The following is a 24,196-nucleotide window of genomic DNA, read 5'->3' as shown; positions in this document are numbered from 1 at the left end:
TTATTTACCTCATGCGGAACAAAAGTGCACTGGCAGTTCATGGGGAACTATTTCCGGTCGGACCAAATAAGCGGAAGTTGTGTACCTCGTTTGTGGAGGTCAAGTTGAATTAATTCTGCTAACCAGGGGAAATTCAGGTAATTTTAAATGAGATATTTGCAGAGTAAAAACAGTATCGATAGTTAGGCATTAGTTAATCAAAATATATGAGTCGGTGTAAGTACGAAACTATTTTATAACGGTTTTAGCATGTAACGCTAGCTAACAGACTCAGGTTAAGTTAGCCTTGTCACATCAGGGCTGTAATAACTATTGATCTCCACTGAGGGTCCATGCTGACAGGTTGACATAGTTTCTGCTGCTACGTTCAGATGTAACGTTATAGCTTCATGACTTTAATCTCTTGCAGGACAAACGCTGACCGCTGTGTATCAGTGAGTTGTTGTACAGAAGCTGCTGCCCATCACGCAGTCATGGTGAAGAAGAAGCAGCTTCGCCCCATTGCAGAAATGGCTCGGAAGATCCGGGCGTACCGGGAGCTGAAGTCCCGGCCCCGGGAGTCCCAGAAGTACGCCCTGGACTATGACACGATGAAGCGGCCTCTCACTGGGAAGATGCTGCCTGTGATGGCCTGGCAGGATGTCCGCAGGGAGAGTCGCCTCTTCTCCCTGCTGGCAGGCATGAGGATGTTCGGAGTGGGGCGTCTCTTTACCCGCAAGTCCTGGCTGGAGGACCACAAGGAGCCCAGCTACTGGCAGATCACCAAGATCAAGGTGGACTACACATCTGAGGTGAGGGCCACATCCATGCATGCACTCAGTGTCGAGTCTGCATGTTGTCATTTTAAGTGTTCAACTGAATGACATCTGATTCTTTGGTTTCCTAGAACATGGATCATGGCAAAGCATGGGGGATCCTCACCTACAAAGGTAAGATCGCAGTTTATTTGAATTGAAACCAGGGTCTACATTTATCTCACATTTATCTGTTACTGTAACTACTATGACAGACATTGATGTCATGTCATTTAACCCTTTGAACATGAGCAAATTGGCATGATTTCTTTCACAAACATGGAAAGAAGGCAATGAGCAACGAAAGAAGAAATGACCCAAAAAAATTAGCAAGAAATTATTAAAAATAGAAAATTTAAAAAACAAGTTAAGTTAAGTTAAAAACAAACAAACAAGGCAATGACCTAGAACGGGTGCTTAAAAACTGTAATAATTGTGTAAGATAATTTTAAAATGTTGTAGTAATAATAATAATAATTATAAATATAGTTTTTGCCTAGCTTAAATAAATAATACATGTATTGTTGTGAGTATGTGATGATAAGAGAGTAATGAAAAAAAGTAAATAAATACTGCAAGGAGGGCTTGAATTTGTTTTGAATTATATATATATATATTTTTTTATCAGTTGTTTTTTTATAAAACAAGGTATTTTTTTATTGATGATTCAATAAAGATGCACAGAGCATCAACAAACAAACATGTCTTTATCAGAATTTTTATTCGACGAATTGTGATGTAAGTTTATTAAAATGTGGACTACAAAGCAGTTGCTGCTTCAGATTTATTCATGACTGATTGCTGAACAGTGACAGTTCCAGTTTGACTTTCAGCAATCTGGAAATCCATCAGTTAAAAAAAAATAAAAAAATTCCTCCTTTACCTCTGGAGGCACAGCCCGGAGTTTTTCGACTAACCGGAAGTGAAGGGGCCTCACGTCCTTCACTTCCGGCGGTGCCCCCAGGGAATTGCCGTGTTGTTTACAAATACTTCGGGTAGAAAACCAGTAGAGTTTAGCTATATATCACATTTTTCACGTCACTATATCATCATGTAGACTAATCTGATGTTTGTTAAGTCTATAAACACAATGACTGAACAAACGTTACTATTTCTGTGTGCACGTAATTAATATGGTTATTGTACATTAGCTGGGCTAACTGTTAGCTGTTAACGTTAGCCATTAGCGTTGTCTATAACCATAGATTGTATAAAAATAAGGTAATAACTCAATAAACGGTCCGTGAATAAAATATTTTTTCCAGCGAATATCTTAGTTACAACATGATTGAGCTAGCAAAACAGTTTTGTGTTGCTATGTGTGGTATTTATTCAGTTATGGGAAATCACTTTGTCTAGAAAGCATCAGTGGCTGCAGCTGACAGGGACAGTTAGCAAAGCTAACATCAGGACGTCATCTGTTAAAAGCCTCCCGTTGCCGGATACGACATGAAACTACTCCAGTTAGCTCAATCACGTTGTAACTCAGACATCCGCTGGAAAAAAAAAAAAAAATTCACGTTGACGAGACGGCATTACTGGAGCGGTCGCTATGGACGCGGAGCTTGCTGTTTCTGTAGGTACACATTTCCTGGGGACACCTGCACGTCTCGGCCGCGCCCCCTCCATTGTGATTGGCTAAAGCGCAGCATCGTTCAGACTCAAAGCCCCCCCCCCCCCCTAGTCATCTTTCACACAGGGCTGCCAACAGATTCTACAATGTAGATTGCAGAATCTGTCTTGAGAGATTAGACTTTCAGTAATTGTACCGTCCAGTTTTATGGACATCAGCTAGACCACTCCATGTGTGAATTTCTGCCTTTACTGAGATGTTTTTAATTGTTTAATAATAAAGCATAATAGTAAACAACAAGTCCTAATTATTCTACAAACAAATTGCCTGAAGTAACTTTATTTAATTTTGTCTTTTGGCAGGAAAAAAGGAGAGCGAGGTCAAAGAGGTGGACAAGGTGATGTACCACGACTGGCGCCTGATTCCCAAACACTTAGAGCAGCAGTTTAAGGAATTTGAGCCGCTCCCTGAGCCACCTGTGCGCCACGTCCCCTACCCTCCCCTACTCCGTGCCATGCTGCTGGCCCAGCACAAGAAAGCAGTAGGCAGCGTTGCGGTTGAGGAGCCGACCTTACCTTTACAGAGGGACGTCGTGCTTAACAAAGACTATTTCCGCAAGCAGGAACAAGAGAGACAGAGGACAGAGGGGACAGCAGTGTGATACTTGTGGCTCTGAAGATGGAACTCTTGGACATTTTGAAGCAAATCAGTGCTGACAGAAGTCATAACTTCATGGACACAAATGAGTTCTCTGCTATTGTCATCTGACACAAGCCTCTCTGTATGTAATATGTATCTGTGTAGTGTGGTAAATATTAAATTTAAGATAAAATGTAGCTGTTTTTGATGCTTCTGTGCCTGCATTATAGATGACCTTGTCTGTTATAGATCTCTTCATAGGTAATTATAGCCTTATAGCCCTGAGAATGAAAAGTAAACACTCAATGGAGATATGATTGGGGTCTACGTGTAAAGAGCATTCATCACGACTGGAAAATTTAGACTTCTGAGTGCTCTCATATCTGACTTGGCACTTAATATGCAGGTTCCTGAAAACCAAGCATATATGGACACTACACATCATTTGATGTAATTAAACCCAAGTTTAATGGTGTTGTATTGTCAGTGCTTAGTATCCAAATCCTTACCCTGTAATCATGCAGAAGTGCAATTACTTGGCACGAAAATTTTTTATCTTTTTTGTCAAGCCTTATATTTAATAGATTGTGACATCCAAAATATAATTAAAAGGTCATACTTTAGTATGAAATCTAAAACATCATAAAAAAGACATAGTATAGTATGACATCCAAAATGTCAAAAAAAAAAGTCATGGTATAGTGTGACATCCAAAATACCACAAAAAAGTCATAGTATAGTATCACATAAAAAAAGTCATACCTTAGTATGAAATCCAAACATCGTAAAAAAGACATGGTATAGTATGACATCCAAAATGTCTTAAAAAAAAGTCATAGTATAGTGTGATATCCAAAATACCACAAAAAGTCATAGTATAGTATCACATAAAAAAGTCATACTTTAGTATGAAATCCAAACATCATAAAAAAGACATGGTATAGTATGACATCCAAAATGTCTTAAAAAAAAGTCATAGTATAGTGTGATATCCAAAATACCACAAAAAAGTCATAGTATCACATAAAAAAAGTCATACTTTAGTATGAAATCCAAACATCATAAAACATTCACAGTATAGTATGACATCCAAAACATCATAAAAAAGTCATAGCATAGTATGACATCCAAAATATCATAAAATAGTCATAGTATAATATGACATCCAAAATATTAAAAAGTATAGTATGACATCCAAAATGTCTTAAAAAAAAGTCATAGTATAGTATGACATCCAAAATATAAAACATTCACAGTATAGTATGACACCCAAAACATCATAAAAAGTCATAGCATAGTATGACATCCAAAATATCATAAAATAGTCATAGTATGACATTCAAAATATTAAAAAGTATAGTATCATCCAAAATATCATAAAACATTCACAGTATAGTATGACATCCAAAACATCATAAAAAGTCATAGCATAGTATGACATCCAAAATATCATAAAATAGTCATAGTATAATATGACATCCAAAATATCATTAAAAAGTATAGTATGACATCCAAAATGTCTTAAAAAAAAGTCATAGTATAGTATGACATCCAAAATATCATAAAAAAGTCATAGCATAGTATGACATCCAAAATATCATAAAATAGTCATAGTATAATATGACATCCAAAATATCATTAAAAAGTCATAGTATAGTATAACATCCAAAATATCATAAAAAAGTTGTAGTTAAGTATGACATCCAAAATATCATAAAAAAGTCATAGTATAGTATGACATCCAAAATATCATAAAATAGTCATAGTATAATATGACATCCAAAATATCATTAAAAAGTCATAGTAATCCACTCAGCATACTGGACAAACGTGGGACCCGGCAGGGTTGTCCGCTCTCTCCCCTGCTGTTTAACTTAGCCATCGAGCCGCTAGCAATCTGGCTTAGAAGCCAGGATGAGTTTGAGGGCATCACTTGCTTTGGCCTAGTCCATAAACTCTCCTTATATGCTGATGACCTTCTGTTGTTTATCTCGAACCCCACCTCGTCAGTCCCCCCAGTTTTGTCAATTCTGGATCAGTTTGGGTGCCTATCAGGGTACAAACTGAACATTCAGAAAAGCGAGCTATTTTTTTGTTAACAATTTGCAAGATCACTTCCACAATCCATATTCCCCTTTAAAATAGCAGAATAGGGATTCTGATATTTGGGGGTGTTTGTCACCAGTTCCTTCAGGGACCTTTTTCTGAAGAACTTCCAGCCGTTATTCGATAAATGTAAGTCAGGCTTGTCCAGATGGGCTGCCCTTCGCTTATCCCTTGCAGGCCGAGTCAATCTTATTAAGATGGTGATCATTCCAAAATTTTTGTATCTTTTCCAGCACACCCCAATTTGTCTTAAAGCATCCTTTTTTGTTAATCTTGACCAACAAATTAACGCTTTCATTTGGCATAATAAACCAGCTCGTATTAGGAAACATATTCTTCAACTTTCTAAACCTGAAGGGGGACTAGCACTGCCAAATTTTTGTCACTACTTTTGGGCCTGCAATATCAATAAACTTCTATACTGGCTACTCAGTGAATATACAGGTTCTTGTCCATCCTGGTCTCACACTGAGATATCATCCTCTTCCTGTTCTTTGCATTCTTTGATTTGCTCACAATTGCCCATAAGTGCCAATAAGGTCTCACTTAACCCAGTTGTCACCAATACAATTAAAATTTGGATTCAATTCAGGAAGCACCATGGCCTGCATAGGACTTCAATTCTTGCACCAGTTCTGAACAACCATGTATTCCTCCCCTCCTGCTCCGACCCTACTTTCCGCATATGGTCAGATAAGGGCCTCAGAGCACTTAAAGACCTGTATGATGAAGGTGTTTTCTCATCCTTTGCATGTCTGTCAGTTAAATATGGCTTTCCCAATAACCACTTTTTCTGGTACCTTCAAATGAGACACTTTATTCAAAAGCAGTTCCCACATTTCCCAAACCGCCTCCCAGAAGCTGAAATAGACCAATTTCTCTCTCTTAATCTACAACAAAAGCGACTGATATGTGTTATCTACAATAAGATTGCACTTCTGAGTCCAGTCCTTATCGTATCACTTAAAAACGCATGGGAACAGGAATTGGGGGTGGTCATTACTGATGACCAATGGGAGAACATTTTAAAACTGATCCACTCTTCGTCTATATGTGCCAGGCACGGCCTATTACAGTGAAAGGTGCTTCATAGAGCCCATTTCACCAACGCTAAACTTGCTAAGATATATCCCAACCACAGTGATGCTTGTAACCGCTGTAAACAGTCTCCAGCTGACCACTCACATATGCTCTGGTCGTGCCCGAAGCTAACTAACTTTTGGTTCGACATATTCCAAACTTTCAAACAGGCCCTCAACATTAATTTAGAACTGAATCCTCTAACTGCTCTGTTTGGTCTCCCTCCGACTAAAAATCTGCCCATTACTGCACAGCGTGTCATTGCCTTTACCACCCTGCTGGCCAGTCGTACCATCCTCCTCAAATGGAAACATGTCTCTCCCCCAACTCACAACAGTTGGATACGTGACATTTTACAATCTCTACAGTTAGAGAAGTTAAGGTTCTCACAGAGGGGATCGCTGACAACATTTCATAAAACCTGGGACCCCCTGCTGGCCTATATTAGCAATAACCTTACTGTTACTCCAGATGATGTTGAAAACTCCTAAACAGAAAGAGAGAGAGAGCCCCCCCCCCTTTATTTCTTTTATTTATTTATCAATTTATATTTGTCTGTTTGTTTATTTTCATTTCCTTATTATTGTAATATTTTATGCTTAACTCATATTATGTTTGCTGTGGCCGCAACTGACATGGGTTGTTGGGTGGGGTGGTGGGGTTTATTTCGGGGTTTTCTTTCATTCTAAAGCAGACACTCTGGTGTTATTTGAAACGGATGTACCTTTCTGTACTGTCTGCAGAAAATCAATAAAGAAATTTGAAAAAAAAAAAGTCATAGTATAGTATGACATCGAAAATATCATAAAAATGTCATAGTATAGTATGACATCCAAAATATCATTAAAATGTCATAGTATAGTATGACATTGAAAATATCATAAAAAAGTCATAGTATAATATGACATCCAAAATATCATAAAAAAGTCATAGTATAGTATGACATCCAAAATATCATTAAAAAAGTCATAGTATTGTATGACATCCGAAATATCATAAACAAAAGTCATAGCATAGTATGACATCCAAAATATCATAAAAAAGTTATAGTATAGTATGACATCCAAAATATCATAAAAATGTCATAATATAATATGACATCCAAAATATCATAAAAAAGTCATAGTATAGTATGATATCCAAAATATCATTAAAAAGTCATAGTATTGTATGGCATCCAAAATCTCATAAAAAAGTCATAGTATAGTATGACATCGAAAATATCATAAAAAAGTCATAGTATGGTATGACATCCAAAATATCATAAAAAAAGTCGTAGTAAAGTATGACATACAAAATATCATTAAAATGTCATAGTATAGTCTGACTCCCAAAGTATCATTAAAAAAGTCATAGTATAGAATGACATCCAAAATATCATAAAAAAGTCATAGTATTGTATGACATCCAAATTATCATAAAAAAGTCATAGTATAGTATGACATCCAAAATATGATTAAAAAAGTCATAGTATAGTATGACATCCAAAATATGATTAAAAAAAGTCATAGTATAGTATGACATTCAAAATATCATAAAAAAGGTATAGTATAGTATGACATCCAAAATATCATAAAAAAAAAGTTATTGTATAGTATGACATCTAAAATATGATTTTAAAAAAGTCATTGTATAGTATGCCATCCAAAATATTATAAAAAAAGTCATAGTGTAGTATGACATCCAAAATATCATAAAAAGTTATAGTATAGTATGACATCCAAAATATCATAAAAAAGGTATAGTATAGTATGACATCTAAAATATGATTAAAAAAAGTCATAGTATAGTATGACATCCAAAATATCATAAAAAAAGTCGTAGTAAAGTATGACATACAAAATATCATTAAAATGTCATAGTATAGTCTGACTCCCAAAGTATCATTAAAAAAGTCATAGTATAGAATGACATCCAAAATATCATAAAAAAGTCATAGTATTGTATGACATCCAAATTATCATAAAAAAGTCATAGTATAGTATGACATCCAAAATATGATTAAAAAAGTCATAGTATAGTATGACATCCAAAATATGATTAAAAAAAGTCATAGTATAGTATGACATTCAAAATATCATAAAAAAGGTATAGTATAGTATGACATCCAAAATATCATAAAAAAAAAGTTATTGTATAGTATGACATCTAAAATATGATTTTAAAAAAGTCATTGTATAGTATGCCATCCAAAATATTATAAAAAAAGTCATAGTGTAGTATGACATCCAAAATATCATAAAAAGTTATAGTATAGTATGACATCCAAAATATCATAAAAAAGGTATAGTATAGTATGACATCTAAAATATGATTAAAAAAAGTCATAGTATAGTATGACATCCAAAATATCATAAAAAAGTCATAGTATAGTATGACATCCAAAATATCATAAAAAAAGTTATAGTATAGTATGACATCCAAAATATCATAAAAAAAGTTATTGTATAGTATGACAACTAAAATATGATTTTAAAAAAGTCATAGTATAGTATGACATCCAAAATATCATAAAAAAGTCATAGTATAGTATGACATCCAAAATATCATAAAAAAGTCATAGTATAGTATGACATCCAAAATATCATAAAAAAGTCATAGTATAGTATGACATCCAAAATATCATAAAAAAGTTATAGTATAGTATGACATCCAAAACATCATTTGTATTTCCTTTTTTATTTAACACTAATTTTTTTTTTCTCTCGGCGGAAATTGACCTCCATACATTACCATACTGATTTTCCCCTCGCGAGCCTCAGGACACCACGTGCCCGCGCTTTGTGAAGTATTCCCAAAGGAAACGTGCGTGCGTGCGTGCGTAAGTCCTCCTCATTCCTTCCTTGTTCCAGTGTGTTCCGTCCTCCGGCTACAATGATCTGCCTGTTCCTGGCCATATTTTCTTACTACTTCCAGTCAGGTTGGTGTTTTGTCTGTTTATACGTCACGTGTCATTCATTAACATCCAGTTTGACTTTCACAGCGGATAATGTGCTCACTATTTCCACCATGTGTGAGCAGGAGATGCTAACTCACCGGGACAGACGCCTGGGCTCTGCTCGGCTCGGCTCGGCTAGCTACAAGAAGGAGCAGAGTTAACTGGTGAAACTATGGTGTCATCAAGCCTTCGGTTACTTTCATACAGCTTTGGTAACTAATTTGATTAAGTGTAGAGTTTGAAGTGTGACTATTAACGGTGTGGTTGCACTCCAGCAGGCTTACTTTACTAATCTGCAGCAGCCACTGTGTCTTACTCCCAGCAGCGTTAGTCCATGTGTCCTCCTCACTGTAAAAAGTTGATTCATCATCCTATTAATAGCTCCTGTGTGTAATTGCGCTGCCATTGGTGGCGCTGGGATTCATGTGGAGCCTGTGAGAGCCAACAGGCTGCTGCAGGGGGAGCAATGAGGCCGAGGAAAAGATCACACCAAGATCTACATGAACTTGAAGATTTGGTGGTTAAACATGCACGGATTGGAGAATCTGGTGAGACACAGGCATAAATAACGGAGACTGAGTCTGCTGTGGTTAAGAGGTTTGTTGCAGAACCTGTTGTCAAAGTGCAGGGTTCAGGCATGTTCCCTGTTTGTGTGTCTGAGGTTATACAAGCAGGGGTGAGGAGGCCTAATAGTGATACTTGTGAACCCAACAGTGGCTCTTTAAACTAACAAATAACAGCATTTGTGGGGACGCATGTAGGTTTGTGAAATTTAAACCTGTGTGGGCACTGCTGCATGGGAGGGTTTTTATGTGTGTATCCTATCTGCAAGCAAAATTAACTGTGTGTGACACTAGGCGTTTCTCAATCTGCGTTCTTGCCTGTACTTGTGTTCTTGCGGACTTCTGAAACATCATCAGTCGCAGCCCAAGTACTGTTCCAATTCAGAGTTCACATCCAGCCAAGTACAGTCCAAATGCCCGGATGTGAACTTGCTCTGCCCGTTCCATCGGGGATGCATCGGGAGGTGACTTGTGTAGACATTTCTCATAGACCAGCGGCAATGGCAGCCATCCTTGGGAGTTTGTACTCCCGAATCGAACTTGCCAAGTCCGAACTCCCAAGTGCGCAAGTCCGAACTTGGCGTACTTGGTATTGAGAAACGCCTACTGACTGTCTGCAAACAAGAATTAGACCAGTGCTTCGCAAACTTTTGTGTCAGGAACCACTAAATTGATTCAAATTTGGTCATGGACCCTCTTTTTTTGTTTTATTTTTAGAACTTAATTTTTTATTTAGTTTTCATCAGCAACAATAAAGTGCACACATTTCATTTTTTTCCCAGCTGTATAACACAGCTATACACATCAGAAATTACCTGAACATAAAAGAAAACAGCACAGACATCAATGCTGACATCTTGACCCATTGATTAGAAAAGGCAAATTTTTAATAGAAAGAAAAATGCAATTTTAAAAAAGGAATGAAAAGTAATACTAATAATTGTCCACTCCACATTATAATCACACAAATAAAGTACATCTGATGGCTATACACGTCAAGGCTGCTTTAAGTAATATATGTAAGAGTAGTTTCTTATCCCTCACTTTCTGACTTGCAGGAATAACACCCAGTAATACTACTGTAGGATCTTGTGAAATATCTTGTTGAAAAACCTTGTTAAGGGCATCAAATATATGGATGTGATTGGCAGTGCATGTTCCGCAGTTTCTCCAACATGAGCTGGGATGTGTTCGGCCCATTTTAGCCTCCTGTCTCCACGGACCCTTATTTGATAAGATTTTGCTTCAGGGACCTCCTGAAAATTGTCCTGAAAAGATTCTGGTCATTAGACATGGTTAAGACCAGACTTCTATAGTTGTCACCTACAGTTGAGGAGATAACTGTGGAGGACGTGAAACCTGTGATCAGAATAGTCACTCTTAGAGTGATCGTCATTATGCGAACGTGTGTCCTTGCTTCCCTCACTCACATCTTCGCTCCTCCCAGCGAGGATGTGTGAAAGTGATGTGAGGAAGAGACATGTAGGATAGACCTTCCATCCATCCATCCATCCATCCATCCAATTTCTAACCACTTAACCTCTTGAGGGTCACGGGGGGCTGGAGCCTATCCCAGCTGACATTGGGCGAGAGGCGGGGTACACCCTGGACAGGTCACCAGACTATCGCAGTACTGACACATAGAGACAGACAAACATTCACGCTCACATTCACACCTACGGACAATTTAGAGTCATCAGTTAACCTATCCCTAATCTGCATGTCTTTGGACTGTGGGAGGAAGCTGGAGTACCCAAAGAGAACCCACGCTGACACAGGGAGAACATGCAGACTCCGCACAGAAGGGCTCCCCCACCCGGGATTGAACCGGGAACCCTCTTGCTGTGAGGCGACAGTGCTAACCACCATATATATATACTGTGCGTTCCAATACCCACATTACCACACTATATTGTATGCCAGAAAAAGATTTAGTATGTCACAATACATGTATATGTATATGTGAAATACAGTGTGCCAAAAATACCAGGATGTTCTACTACATCTGGTCTGATTTTGCAGTATGTAAGCCAGCAGAAATGCAGATGTAATTTCACTGTTACAAATATAATGTTAGAATCTACAATCTGTGCAGTTGTAACTTTAAAGTTAAACTACACACATTGCAAAGTAATAGCAGAACTCTCCGGGCTGATCTCCATCTCTGGCGAACTTGGTAAGTGGTGTTTGTTTATCTTCAAGGTAACAGATATAAAAGCAAGACGGGCAAAGTTCAGTGATGATAAGAGAAAGTAGTATGTCCTGATTGTGTACATACTGCATGCAACAGTACATAGTTTTTAAGGGCAGCTGCAGTACCTACTAAAAGTAAAAAGAAAAAGTATGTGATTCAGAGCGCACCCACAGTGACTGGAAGATCCTCCATGGTGGCGGAGGAGGAATGATTTCTGAGTCAAAAGAGGAAAGAGGAGGCAAGGAAGTATAAGTTAGCATAAACCTGTGGCTCAATTGGCTCAATTCTATAGTGAATTAAATAGTGAAAATAAACATATCCCCATTTTTCTGGGGACCCCCTGGAACTCCCTCAAAGACCCCTGGTTGAGAACTACTGGATTAAACACTTACAAATGTACTCTGCAAAAGTGAACACAGCTGTCATACTAGTTCTCATCAACCATGCACAAATCAGTTGTGTCAGCGTTTTTCTTTGCCACTATCTCTTAAATGAAAGATGCTGCTTTCTCCAGTCAAGGTGCACACAGGCTGCTCTAGGTTGTGTGTGGTGACCGTTGTTGTTTACTTTAAACACTTAATCTTTGGTGTATTATCGCTTGTCCCTAGGCTGGACCGGTGTGAATGAGCGCACCTTCATTGCCGTGAAACCAGATGGCGTGCAGCGGAGACTGGTGGGAGAAATCATCCGTCGCTTTGAGAAGAAAGGGTTCAAACTGGTGGGCCTCAAACTTATGCAGGTATTCTGGGGCATTTTATTCCTCGAGAGTCATGTATTTCCAAATAGATTATCAAGGCTAATATACTAAATGAATGATGTATTTGTTTGTTTTGTGTTCCAGGCATCTGAGGATCTTCTGAGGGAACACTACTGGGAGCTGAGGAGTAAGCCTTTCTTCAAGGGACTGATGAGCTACATGAGCTCTGGACCAATCGTAGCGATGGTGAGATTCTCCTACAAACTGTACATGTGTCCACAGGATACCAAAGGCCCTCAGAAATTCATAAGGCATCTGGTTTGGCTAATAACTCACATAATAAGTCAGTTTACCATCAAAAGCTGCTGGTGTTTTATGGTTGTCTAGATTAAGTGACTGAAGCAAAGCATCTTATTTTGATCCATTAGTATTTGCAAAATCAGTAGTAATTTTTAGTTTTTGTCTCATCTGTGCACATGACTGTGATACTGCTCTGTATGCTGTAGTCATGGACATTTGTGTTTTATTCAGGTGTGGGAGGGTTTGGATGTTGTCAAGACTGCACGTAAGATGTTGGGAGAGACCAACCCTGCAGACTCGCTGCCTGGAACCATCCGAGGAGATTACTGTGTGGAAGTGGGCAGGTGAGATAACCTGATGATTCAGTTCTTAGTCTCTGAGGAAAATGTGATACAGACTTTTTTAATGGCAAACATGTTGACTGGTCATAGTAGGAAAAGCACTGTTGTGCAGTACTGTTGTACTGTCGGTGTTACTAAAGACAGTAACAGTTGGCTGTGTTTTATTCATGTGTCGCAGAAAGACAGGAGTGTGACAGTGAGCCAGCATGCACAATACTGTCACTCATTTTATCATTTACACCTGTGTAAAGTTTGCTGTAAGTAAGGCCTATAAAATGCTATAGGCTCAGTTTGTCCTGATCAAACTGGTACAACGAACCTGACAGGATAGTGAGGGAGAGTCAGTCAAACACAGTCTGTACACGCCCTCACACAGTCTTGGGAAGAAGCAGATTAATTAAAATCAGTTGTGTGGCTTTACAATGGGTGTACAGGGCCTTTTAAAAGCAAAGTTTTTTATGTAACTTAAGGTGCTTTCACTCCTGCCTTGTTTGGTTCGGTTTAATTGAACTTAAGTTCGTTTGTCCCCTAAGTGCAGCCCGTTTGGGCAGGTGTGAACACAGCAATTGCCCTCGGATACGCACCAAAACAACTGGACCGAGACTTCTTGAAGAGATGGTCTCGGTCTGGTTACAAACAAACGTGTTTCGACCTCAATCCGAACCAACTGCAGTCACATGACACATTGTTTGGGTTAAACATGAGCATGTTACAGTCCTGGAGGATTAATAATGTGCACCTCCTCCTGTACTGCCTTAATATGCACATTCAGCACATCCAATGCATCAAAACATTGTTTTCTAGTTGGAGCCGCGCCTCGTTTTCAAACTGTATGGTTTGACTAAAATGAACAATGACAGCAATATAGTCCACGATGAGCAGCGCTAAAATCAACCTGCGTAGTTGTCCCTCCATTGTGACATTAGAAAGTGTCACAGTTATCTTGCAAGTGTACTCTTCTTCAACGTTTGCTTTACTTCCTGGATTTTTCCCGCATGGAAATTCTGACCAATCAAGAGCAGCTTTCTTGCACAAGGCATTTTATATGGTCCGCTTGTAAATGCTGCTGTGAGAACGCGAACCAACTCTAGACAATTATACAACTTTGTGACAAAATTACTCCTTGATTCAGTCCAAAGCAAGACAACTCTAGGTCTGAAGGCACTAGAGCTGGGTTGAAAAAATCGATTTAATCAATTCGAATCGATTTTCCTTTAAATGGCACAATATCGATTCATTAATTAAAAAATTGACGGTGCGAGTATTTTCACTCGCATTTTCCCCTAAAAATATAACGCTAATAATGTACGCATGTTTATTAAATGCACATTAGTTTCACAGAAAAGATTAAGAAATACCACTAAGCATCAGCACACTGCTAACTGTCGCCTCAGTTTGTACCTCATACAGATCTGCTGGTAAAGTTAACTTAGTGTTTGAAAGCGTGATAAAAGACGGCAGAGAGGCGACGTTGTGCAAATAAACCAAAGATTTATTATTTTTCTGTAGCAGTAAACACATGGGCTGATAACTTTCGCCAGCGAAAGTTGTTTACTGCGGACACTGTGCCTGCTCTCATGGGACAAAGATCCTCTGAGAAGAAAGACGGTTCACTCTGCTCTGCCGCCAGGAACAAACTGGGAGGCAAAGATCCTCTCTGAGGAAGAGGGTTCACTTTGCTGCAGGGTTCACCTACGTATATTGTTTCTCTTCTGATACAGTCAATGTGTGCATCACAACCACCGTAGTGTATTGCACAAAAGCTTTATAAGACGGTTACAGGCAGCAAACTTGTGGATGTCTTTTGTTTACATTTTTTTGTAGCCACTTCATTTAAATTGTCTGCCTTGTGATTAGATTTAATTTAAAATATTTATTTTGTATGTGTTGGTCAGGTAATGTTAAATAAAAGTACATGATGACTAATGTACTGCTTTGGGGTCAATTCTTAATGTAAACAGTATTTTTAATAGTAATGCACCAGGTCAGAGGGTTCCTTGTTAAATATACTTCGTTAGTTCTCAGAAAATATCTTAATATCCAAGCAAATTTTGTATCATAATTGAAATATACTTGACTGAATAGATATTGAACTGAACTGAATTGAATCGAATCGTGAATCGGATCGAACTGAGTCCTTGAAAATCGAATCGAATCGATCTGGAAAATCTGAATCGATACCCAGCCCTACAAGGCACCCTTAGTGTGACTTTCTTTTAGGTACCAAATTATCACCTTTTTGTTTCTCTGCTGCCCACTTAGTATTTTTTTGTTATTGTTTACCCTGTCTTTTATTTCTATATGCACATGAAATCACTGAAACCAGAAGGTATCTGAAAAAAGCATCTTTAAAGGAACACTTCACCTGCAAAATGACCATTTGTCAAACAGTTAGTCACTGCGTGTTACGTTTAAATCAGAACATCCTTATAAAATAAGCTGATGACATTGGTATATCCCTTATTCTAGTGTCGCAAGCAGTTGATATTCTGCTTCTGGTTTTATCTACAAATATGTTTTATCCCTGGATTTAAAAATGAACCAGAATGATCAAAAAGAAGCTGATGTAGTAAATGCATAAGATTTTATTTTTTCTGTTATGAATGCACCAGCTTTTATCCGGGGCAGATACTGGTTCTGAGGTCTGTCTGCGTCTGAATGTCCTGAACATGTTTGTGTTGTGGTTGCAGGAACGTGATCCACGGCAGTGACTCGGTGGTGAGCGCCCAAAAGGAAATCTCTCTGTGGTTTCGACAGAGCGAGCTTCAGTGCTGGGAGGACAGCAGCAGCAAATGGATCTACTGATGGTCCACATGTGCTGTGTGTACTCTGTCCTGTGGGTAAACCGTTGTTTTTTTTATATTGGTGTCATTACAAGATGGCTCACATCATACCTCAGATATTTTTTTGGCTTTAGTAGTTTGCAGCCACACGGGAGAATAAGAGGTGTCATTGCTGGATTTTTTTTTTTTCATAAAGTATTTTTTTAAATTTGTCTCAACTACATTTCTGAAATGACTTATAAAAAACAAACTTGCACTAAGTGAGCAATAATTGATCAGTAACTTGACAGCGTCTGCCTCTGTTACAGTTTTCATTGCAGTCTTTTGTTTAGTCCAGAACGCTAACTCATGTTTACAGCTTTTAAGCAGTAAGATTAGAATTTAGAGCAATAAACTGACATGAAAATAGATGCATTTAATCCACCCTAAAGCTAATTTCTATTGAAAGTACAGGAAACTTTATCGACCTTACAAGTAAACATGCATGTGGATATGAGAGTTTGCAAAAGGATGTGCATGCTCTATATTTGAAGTTACACATATCATCAACGCACAGTTAAATTTGTTCACCAGCTCTGTTTGTTTTTGGCACATGAAATTAACTCCTTTCATTATTTATGATAAAAAATCTGCCAATATTTCTCCTAAAGTCTGCTCGACTTGAATCAATCTCAGTCGACTGAGGAGTCTGACTGATGATTTGAATCTCTGACCTTTACAGGGCAGCTCTAGATAACACTGCATGAGCTGTGTGAGAGTTTGTAAATGGTTTAGATATAGTTTTCCTGTTGTTAAACGTGCCCCCCAATAACTCCAATTCACAATAAAGTAAAATAAAAGTTTTCCTAATTAAATCAAGGTAACTTAACCAACACCAACAATTATTGTTACACATGCATAATTTTCAGTTTCCTGTACCTTCAGATTCTCTAAGGGTGTAAAACACATCGTCACTTGGGACTACTTGAATGTAAAGGACAAAAGTTTCAAAATAAAATGCTTAACAGCTTTTGAGACACCTAAAGCTCTAATTTTGTAAACTTATCATGTCAGGCTTTGTTTCCAACTCAGAGAAACTGCACAGTAAAATATTAATATCTCCAGGAGCTGCTTTTGTCACATTTGTGCTTTTCTAAAACCCCATGATGCTGTATGAAATGTATGGGAACTGTCAAAAACAATAAATCTAATCAGGAAATGCTTTTTTAAATGGTTGGTCAGTTATTTCTGTGTTTTACAGAGTAAGACACGCACACGTCAACTGTACGTTTTTCAGCACACAAATATGTTTAATATAATCCACACAGATAGAGATCAATGCATGAATTTCCATACTGAACAAAGAGGATGGGCTTCAGTGTGTCTGGAGATTTACAATAATCCCTGTACACATAATGACAACACATGACTGTTCACCTGCTTCACAACGAACCGTCTGATCAACAGCCAGTCAGATGAGAGAAATTAGTCTTGGACTGAACCTTTGACACATTGAGCAAAACCTTTCTGGCTGTTCACACGACTCCAACATGACTCTTTGATTTACACCAGGCAGCTGCACCAGATATTTATGATTTTGGGGTGTGTTACACACAGTCATTATTTCCTCATGAGGGTTTTTACTTAAAATCAGGGTGGACAATGAGCCAACGTCAGATTGGATGCGAAATATTGAAGGTAATGGCCAAAAAGGCCCAGACGTTTGTGCTGAATTTGACCTGATGACTTTGTGACCCAAACTCATTTCCCAACAACTACAATCTTAAAGCTAAAACAACACTTCTGTATGCTCTCATTGGATTTCACTCACACACACTGTCAAAGACGGCGTCGATCTGTAAACACCTGCATCCGTTAACTCTGTTTAAACATATGGCGTACAATGGTTATGGATCGCTGATTGGCTGTTGGGAAAATCAGACATATTTCTGGTGGAAATGCAAGTCAGTGATGTCATTCACATCTCTTTACCTGCCATTCTTGTTGTTTTTTTTTATGCAAGTTGGGGCTTTGCTTTAAGATGAGGTGGAGGCTTCACAGATGACAAACTAAGTGGAGGGAGAGGAGGAGGAGTAACTCTGGGGCAGATGCAGGACAATTGAGGTAAATATAGGAGGAGATACAGTGTGCTTACAGGGTGAATATAAGATCGATACAGAGGAGGGAGGTAGTTATGAGGCTGGGTTACAAGGCTCATGAAGATAGTTACAATGCCCTGGGTGGGACAGAAACAGGATGGCAGGCAGATTACTAGATCAGAGGAAGTACTTACAAGGCATTTAAGTTACAAGGTGACGGGGCAGGAGGGGATATAATAGTTACAGGGGGACGATGCACGGCTTGGAGGGTCGTTTTAGAGCCAAGGGGGAACTTTTACATGACCGGGGATAATTACAAGGTTTGGGTGGCTGGAAGCTTTCGGGGGGCAGGAGGAGATTTCTTTAAGGAGATGAGTGGGTGTGGGTGTTAAAGCATATTCAGGTGTCACTCAGGTATGTAAGACACCTGCCAGACGATGATGTGGCTCCGCTCTGCTTTACACAAAGCAGGTTTTATCTGCGAAGTTCCATCGTTGTTTCCTTCCTCTGTCTCATCATCCTCTCCATCTCCTGGGAAAAACAGGTAAACACAGATTTATTGTGCTGATAATATCCTAAAGTCTATTTATTATTTTATTTTTATTTTATTTATTTCTGTATTTTGGAAGCCAACATACAGATGTTACATTTGTATAAAACATCAGGACATAATCATAGCTCTGTTTCAAATCATTTTCAAAAGCTGAAAAGAATTAAACTAAACATTTTTTTTAAATATAGAATTAAGCTTTTATCACAATCTTGTTACAAGAATAGTTGAAGATTCTTGAAATATCTATCAAAAATAATGACTTATCTCAATAAGCCACAACTGGACTAGACTGTGGAATGGGTAATTTTAATTTAATTTTAATTCAATTTTCTCAAATTAATGACTTAATATTGTTGTTTTTATTATTGTTTTGAGATATTGAGGCATTATTTTGAAGGAAAAAAAAAAGATTACAACAATGATACAGTATAAATAAGGAAATAATTAATTACCTTGGGAAAATCTATTATTTGTTCTCAATTGTGACTATTCGTTTGTTTTATTTTGTAAAATATACATTTTGTAATTTATTCAGTCTATATCCTGTGTCACTTAATGGAATAGACAATAATCAATCAATAAATAATCAACTGCTGTGAATGTGATGAGTGTTCACTGCCCTCTTGTGGTCAAAGTGGAGAACTGCATGAAGCGCAGTGTTGCAGTTCTCCATTTTGACCACTGGAGGGCAGTGAACAATCCTAACATTCACAACAATGATGCATTTAAATAAATTGTTGGAAATCTATTATTTGTTCTCAATTGTGACTATTCGTTTGTTTTATTTTATAAAATATACATTTTATAATTCATTCAGTCTATATCCTGTGTCACTTAATGGAATAGACAATAATCAATCAATAAATAATCAATTGCTGTGAATGTGATGAGTGGTCACTGCCCTCCAGTGGTCAGAGTGGTGAACTACATAAAGTGCAGTGTTGCAGTTCCTCACTATGACCACTGGAGGGCAATGAACACTCATAACATTCACAACAATGATGCAGTATAAATAAGGCAATAATTAATTGTTGGAAATCTATTACTTGTTCTCTATTGTGACTATTCATTTATTTTATTTTGCAATATATATATATCTTTTTAATTTATTCAGTTTATTGTCTACTTTGAAAAATCCATTAAGGGACACAGGAAAAAAAATCAATCAATTGCGGTGAATGTGATGAGTGCTCACTGCCCTCTAGTGGTCAAAGTGGAGAACCGCAGGAAGCGCAGTGTTGCAGTTCCTCACTATGACCACTGGAGGGCAGTTAATACTCATAACATTCACAACAATGATGCAGTATAAATAAGGAAATAATAAATTGTTGGAAATCTATTACTTGTTCTCTATTGTGACTATTCATTTGTTTGATTTTGCAAAATATACAGTACAGGCCAAAAGTTTGGACACACCTTCTCATTCAATGCGTTTTCTTTATTTTCATGACTATTTACATTGTAGATTCTCACTGAAGGCATCAAAACTATGAATGAACACATGTGGAGTTATGTACTTAACAAAAAAAAAGGTGAAATAACTGAAAACATGTTTTATATTCTAGTTTCTTCAAAATAGCCACCCTTTGCTCTGATTACTGCTTTGCACACTCTTGGCATTCTCTCCATGAGCTTCAAGAGGTAGTCACCTGAAATGGTTTTCCAACAGTCTTGAAGGAGTTCCCAGAGGTGTTTAGCACTTGTTGGCCCCTTTGCCTTCACTCTGCGATCCAGCTCACCCCAAACCATCTGGATTGGGTTCAGGTCCGGTGACTGTGGAGGCCAGGTCATCTGCCGCAGCACTCCATCACTCTCCTTCTTGGTCAAATAGCCCTTACACAGCCTGGAGGTGTGTTTGGGGTCATTGTCCTGTTGAAAAATAAATGATGGTCCAACTAAACGCAAACCGGATGGGATGGCATGTCGCTGCAGGATGCTGTGGTAGCCATGCTGGTTCAGTGTGCCTTCAATTTTGAATAAATCCCCAACAGTGTCACCAGCAAAACACCCCCACACCATCACACCTCCTCCTCCATGCTTCACAGTGGGAACCAGGCATGTGGAATCCATCCGTTCACCTTTTCTGCGTCTCACAAAGACACGGCGGTTGGAACCAAAGATCTCAAATTTGGACTCATCAGACCAAAGCACAGATTTCCACTGGTCTAATGTCCATTCCTTGTGTTTCTTGGCCCAAACAAATCTCTTCTGCTTGTTGCCTCTCCTTAGCAGTGGTTTCCTAGCAGCTGTTTGACCATGAAGGCCTGATTCGCGCAGTCTCCTCTTAACAGTTGTTCTAGAGATGGGTCTGCTGCTAGAACTCTGTGTGGCATTCATCTGGTCTCTGATCTGAGCTGCTGTTAACTTGCGATTTCTGAGGCTGGTGACTCGGATGAACTTATCCTCAGAAGCAGAGGTGACTCTTGGTCTTCCTTTCCTGGGTCGGTCCTCATGTGTGCCAGTTTCGTTGTAGCGCTTGATGGTTTTTGCGACTCCACTTGGGGACACATTTAAAGTTTTTGCAATTTTCCGGACTGACTGACCTTCATTTCTTAAAGTAATGATGGCCACTGGTTTTTCTTTAGTTAGCTGATTGGTTCTTGCCATAATATGAATTTTAACAGTTGTCCAATAGGGCTGTCGGCTGTGTATTAACCTGACTTCTGCATAACACAACTGATGGTCCCAACCCCATTGATAAAGCAAGAAATTCCACTAATTAACCCTGATAAGGCACACCTGTGAAGTGGAAACCATTTCAGGTGACTACCTCTTGAAGCTCATGGAGAGAATGCCAAGAGTGTGCAAAGCAGTAATCAGAGCAAAGGGTGGCTATTTTGAAGAAACTAGAATATAAAACATGTTTTCAGTTATTTCACCTTTTTTTGTTAAGTACATAACTCCACATGTGTTCATTCATAGTTTTGATGCCTTCAGTGAGAATCTACAATGTAAATAGTCATGAAAATAAAGAAAACGCATTGAATGAGAAGGTGTGTCCAAACTTTTGGCCTGTACTGTACATCTTTTAATTTATTCAGTTTATATCCTTTGTCCCTTAAGGACTTTTTAAAATAGATAATAATCAATCAATTGGTAAAATACACATCAACATAATTAAGGTATGTTTTTCCTCATAGCTCAGTGGTTTGCTGCATCACACAGCTACACCCTAGTGTACAGTGTTTGTGTGTGTGTATGTGTGTGTGTGTGTGTGTGTGCGCACGCGCGTGCGTGCGCGCAGTTTATGTGCCAGTGTGATTGCTCACCTATACGGAAGTCGATGTAGCCCTCTCCTCCGCTAAGCACCAATACATTTTGAACACTCTGGGCCTCCGTCTCTTGGGGCGCTGTTGAGCCCTGCCCCTCCGACGGACTGTCCAGCACACTGCCGTTTAACGTGGCCAGAACATTGCCTGTCACACAGACACACGGACAAGAAAAATCAAAAACAGGTTAAAGACTAGGGAGTGTAGTTAGATAGAGACACAGACAGGAACAGACAGGCTTTGAGCTCACCGGGTACAGAGACGAAGAACTTGACAGCATCGCGGTGTCCATGGAAACAGAGCTGGGCTTGTGCCATGGAGCAGTAGGGGATGAAGCTGCCAGTGCTCTTCTCAGAGCCGTCATCACCGTACACATGGATCACTCCGCCAGATGATGTAGGAGACACCTTATTGGCTAAATAATGAGAACACAGGAGTGAGAAACGAACCAACAAGGAATGTTTACAAGCTAATCATATGTGGCAACATGACACAGGCAAAAAAACAAACAAAAAAATACCCACAATATCCACATATTCCCACAGATAAACTGAAAATGAGAAATGATCTTAGAATATATATACAGAACACATCCCTTACATGCAATGAATCTGGTACGCACAAACACATCTTTACGTCATTGATGCAGTAAAGCACAATGACAAATAACATGCAAGTAGAAGCACTGCTCTGATACAGTAAAAGGTAAAATCATGGCACACAGAATACTTTTGGTGACCTTCAGCTAAATGCTCACAGATAAAAGAGGACTAACTGAGTGTCTAATATTCAACGAGGTTCACATCCCAAATGATAAAGGTAGCTCTGCAGACAAACACAACATTGCTTGAGAGGACATGAAGGTTTGACTGGGTGAAGTGGGCAAGAAAAGGTAGATCATAACAGCAGGAGGGAGGGAGCGCTCCCACTTACCCCTCAAACCAAGGAGTTGTCCCCGGTGAAGGACCACCGCTACAGGAGGCGGAGGAGCAGGAGGAGGAGGAGAGGGGAGGAGAGCAGAGGAGAAAGAGGACAGTAACAGTAACAGTTATGACCAAGACTGTCTGTGAAAGACGGGAAACCACTGAGGTGAGGCAGGAAAACAGAAGGTGGAAAGAAAGACGAGGGAGCTGATGGGAGAAGAGGGAGTGCGCTAAAGAAAAACAGATAAACAGGACTGCACTATGGGAGGAAATTACCTCAGGGTTGGTGTTTTTTTTTTTTTTTTGTATGTTTGTTTTAATGATAGAAAACCGCAGACAGTGATTAGTCAATTCAGGCTACCTACTGATAAAATGTGATAACATTTGATTATGTAGCTGCTGTTAGTTTCTTCTTCAGTGTATAAAAGTCATGTATACCCAATTTGCTGAATTTCAGATGATCTAAAAAAATAAATATAATAAAACTGCAAAGTAATGTTCAATTTGTCTTGAACTAAGAAATCCAGGAGAAAAAGTCCTTTTTCTGTAATTCAAATTTTGTATTTATCAATTCAGTCAAATCTGTAAAAAAAAAAACAGTACTTTTGGAACTCAAAATATCCTCACACACCTGGTAGCTACACATTCCTATACCCATAACAGTAATTCAGCAACCTAAGCAGTACAACTTAACACCACATTGTTACAGTTCAACAGACATATTACAAACAAAAATGCCTACCCATGACCTCTTAAAGCTTTCAACTTCATAGGTGACCTTAGCTAACGTGTTCGTATGACACAATTTCTAACATAGATTCCTTCCACTTTTTGAAATCTGGAGGGGAAGTACTCTCCCAGAAAAAAACTTTTATAACTCATGGTTTAGTGGCTGTAGCACCTAAAAGTGTAATAGTGTCTTGAGAATGTAAAAAAATTGCACTTCACCTGATCGAAAATGTTATAAAACACAGTAATGTTATAACTTGACCAATGATGTGATAAAATGTCTTGACTAATATTGTCAAAGGGTTTTAATTTTGTATTTACTTTTAAATGATCGTAAGTATTAGGGTTAACTTTTTTCTTAATTTCAAGTTGGATTTGAAACCCTTTTTAAAATGCATAAATTTCATAAGATCAAGTGAGGCAAAGGAGACGTTACCTAATGGTTGAGCCATTACTGTGTATCAGCTGCTGCTTCTGTGTTAGCTTGTGCTAACCTCTGAGACATTGAACTGACCGTTCACCAGGAGCAGAACAGCTCCAGAGACGGTCCTTAAGCTTTGTGCCTGTGCAACTTCACCAACAAAAGTTTTCGTCCACATGTTTAGTTGTGAGTTACTTGTTGTAGGCTGTATAAAT

The 24,196-nt window shown here is 38.5% G+C and overlaps 3 protein-coding genes across 32 annotated transcripts in view; 2 read left to right on the top strand and 1 right to left on the bottom strand.

The window, feature by feature from the left end:
• The first annotated feature begins 2 nt into the window (after positions 1-2).
• Positions 3-3,203, top strand: mrps34 (mitochondrial ribosomal protein S34). Its single transcript, XM_033644234.2, has 4 exons — positions 3-137; positions 410-791; positions 887-929; positions 2,730-3,203. The coding sequence occupies exons 2-4, from the start codon at positions 474-476 to the stop codon at positions 3,026-3,028; spliced, it is 660 nt and encodes a 219-aa protein (XP_033500125.1). The 5' UTR covers positions 3-137; positions 410-473; the 3' UTR covers positions 3,029-3,203.
• A 5,753-nt stretch (positions 3,204-8,956) lies between these two features.
• nme3 (NME/NM23 nucleoside diphosphate kinase 3) lies at positions 8,957-17,218 on the top strand. 3 transcript variants are annotated; one of them, XM_033643693.2, is made up of 5 exons: positions 8,957-9,112; positions 12,496-12,626; positions 12,729-12,830; positions 13,116-13,228; positions 15,916-17,218. In XM_033643693.2, the coding sequence occupies exons 1-5, from the start codon at positions 9,067-9,069 to the stop codon at positions 16,028-16,030; spliced, it is 507 nt and encodes a 168-aa protein (XP_033499584.1). In that variant the 5' UTR covers positions 8,957-9,066; the 3' UTR covers positions 16,031-17,218. The 3 variants fall into 3 exon arrangements, with proteins under 3 accessions (XP_033499584.1, XP_078017578.1, XP_078017577.1); XM_078161452.1 differs by lacking the exon at positions 8,957-9,112 and adding an exon at positions 9,157-9,342; XM_078161451.1 differs by lacking the exon at positions 8,957-9,112 and adding an exon at positions 9,396-9,678.
• A 54-nt stretch (positions 17,219-17,272) lies between these two features.
• Positions 17,273-24,196, bottom strand: part of mapk8ip3 (mitogen-activated protein kinase 8 interacting protein 3) — a 42,915-nt gene continuing 35,991 nt past the window's right edge. For 24 of the 28 annotated variants that reach the window (XM_033644669.2, XM_033644680.2, XM_033644681.2 and 21 more), the window contains 4 exons: positions 22,842-22,880; positions 22,159-22,323; positions 21,909-22,055; positions 17,273-18,617 (listed from right to left, as the gene is read on the bottom strand). In XM_033644669.2, coding sequence (XP_033500560.1) covers positions 18,493-18,617; positions 21,909-22,055; positions 22,159-22,323; positions 22,842-22,880 — 476 coding nt within the window. In that variant the 3' untranslated portion in view covers positions 17,273-18,492. The remainder of the gene's footprint in view (positions 18,618-21,908; positions 22,056-22,158; positions 22,324-22,841; positions 22,881-24,196) is intronic. The other 4 variants (XM_033644671.2, XM_078161497.1, XM_078161500.1 and 1 more) reach the window with 1 other exon arrangement.

The sequence above is a fragment of the Epinephelus lanceolatus genome, chromosome 18 (assembly GCF_041903045.1).
Source record: "Epinephelus lanceolatus isolate andai-2023 chromosome 18, ASM4190304v1, whole genome shotgun sequence".
NCBI lineage: Eukaryota > Metazoa > Chordata > Actinopteri > Perciformes > Serranidae > Epinephelus > Epinephelus lanceolatus.
This window is presented reverse-complemented; position numbering and strand designations above follow the sequence as displayed.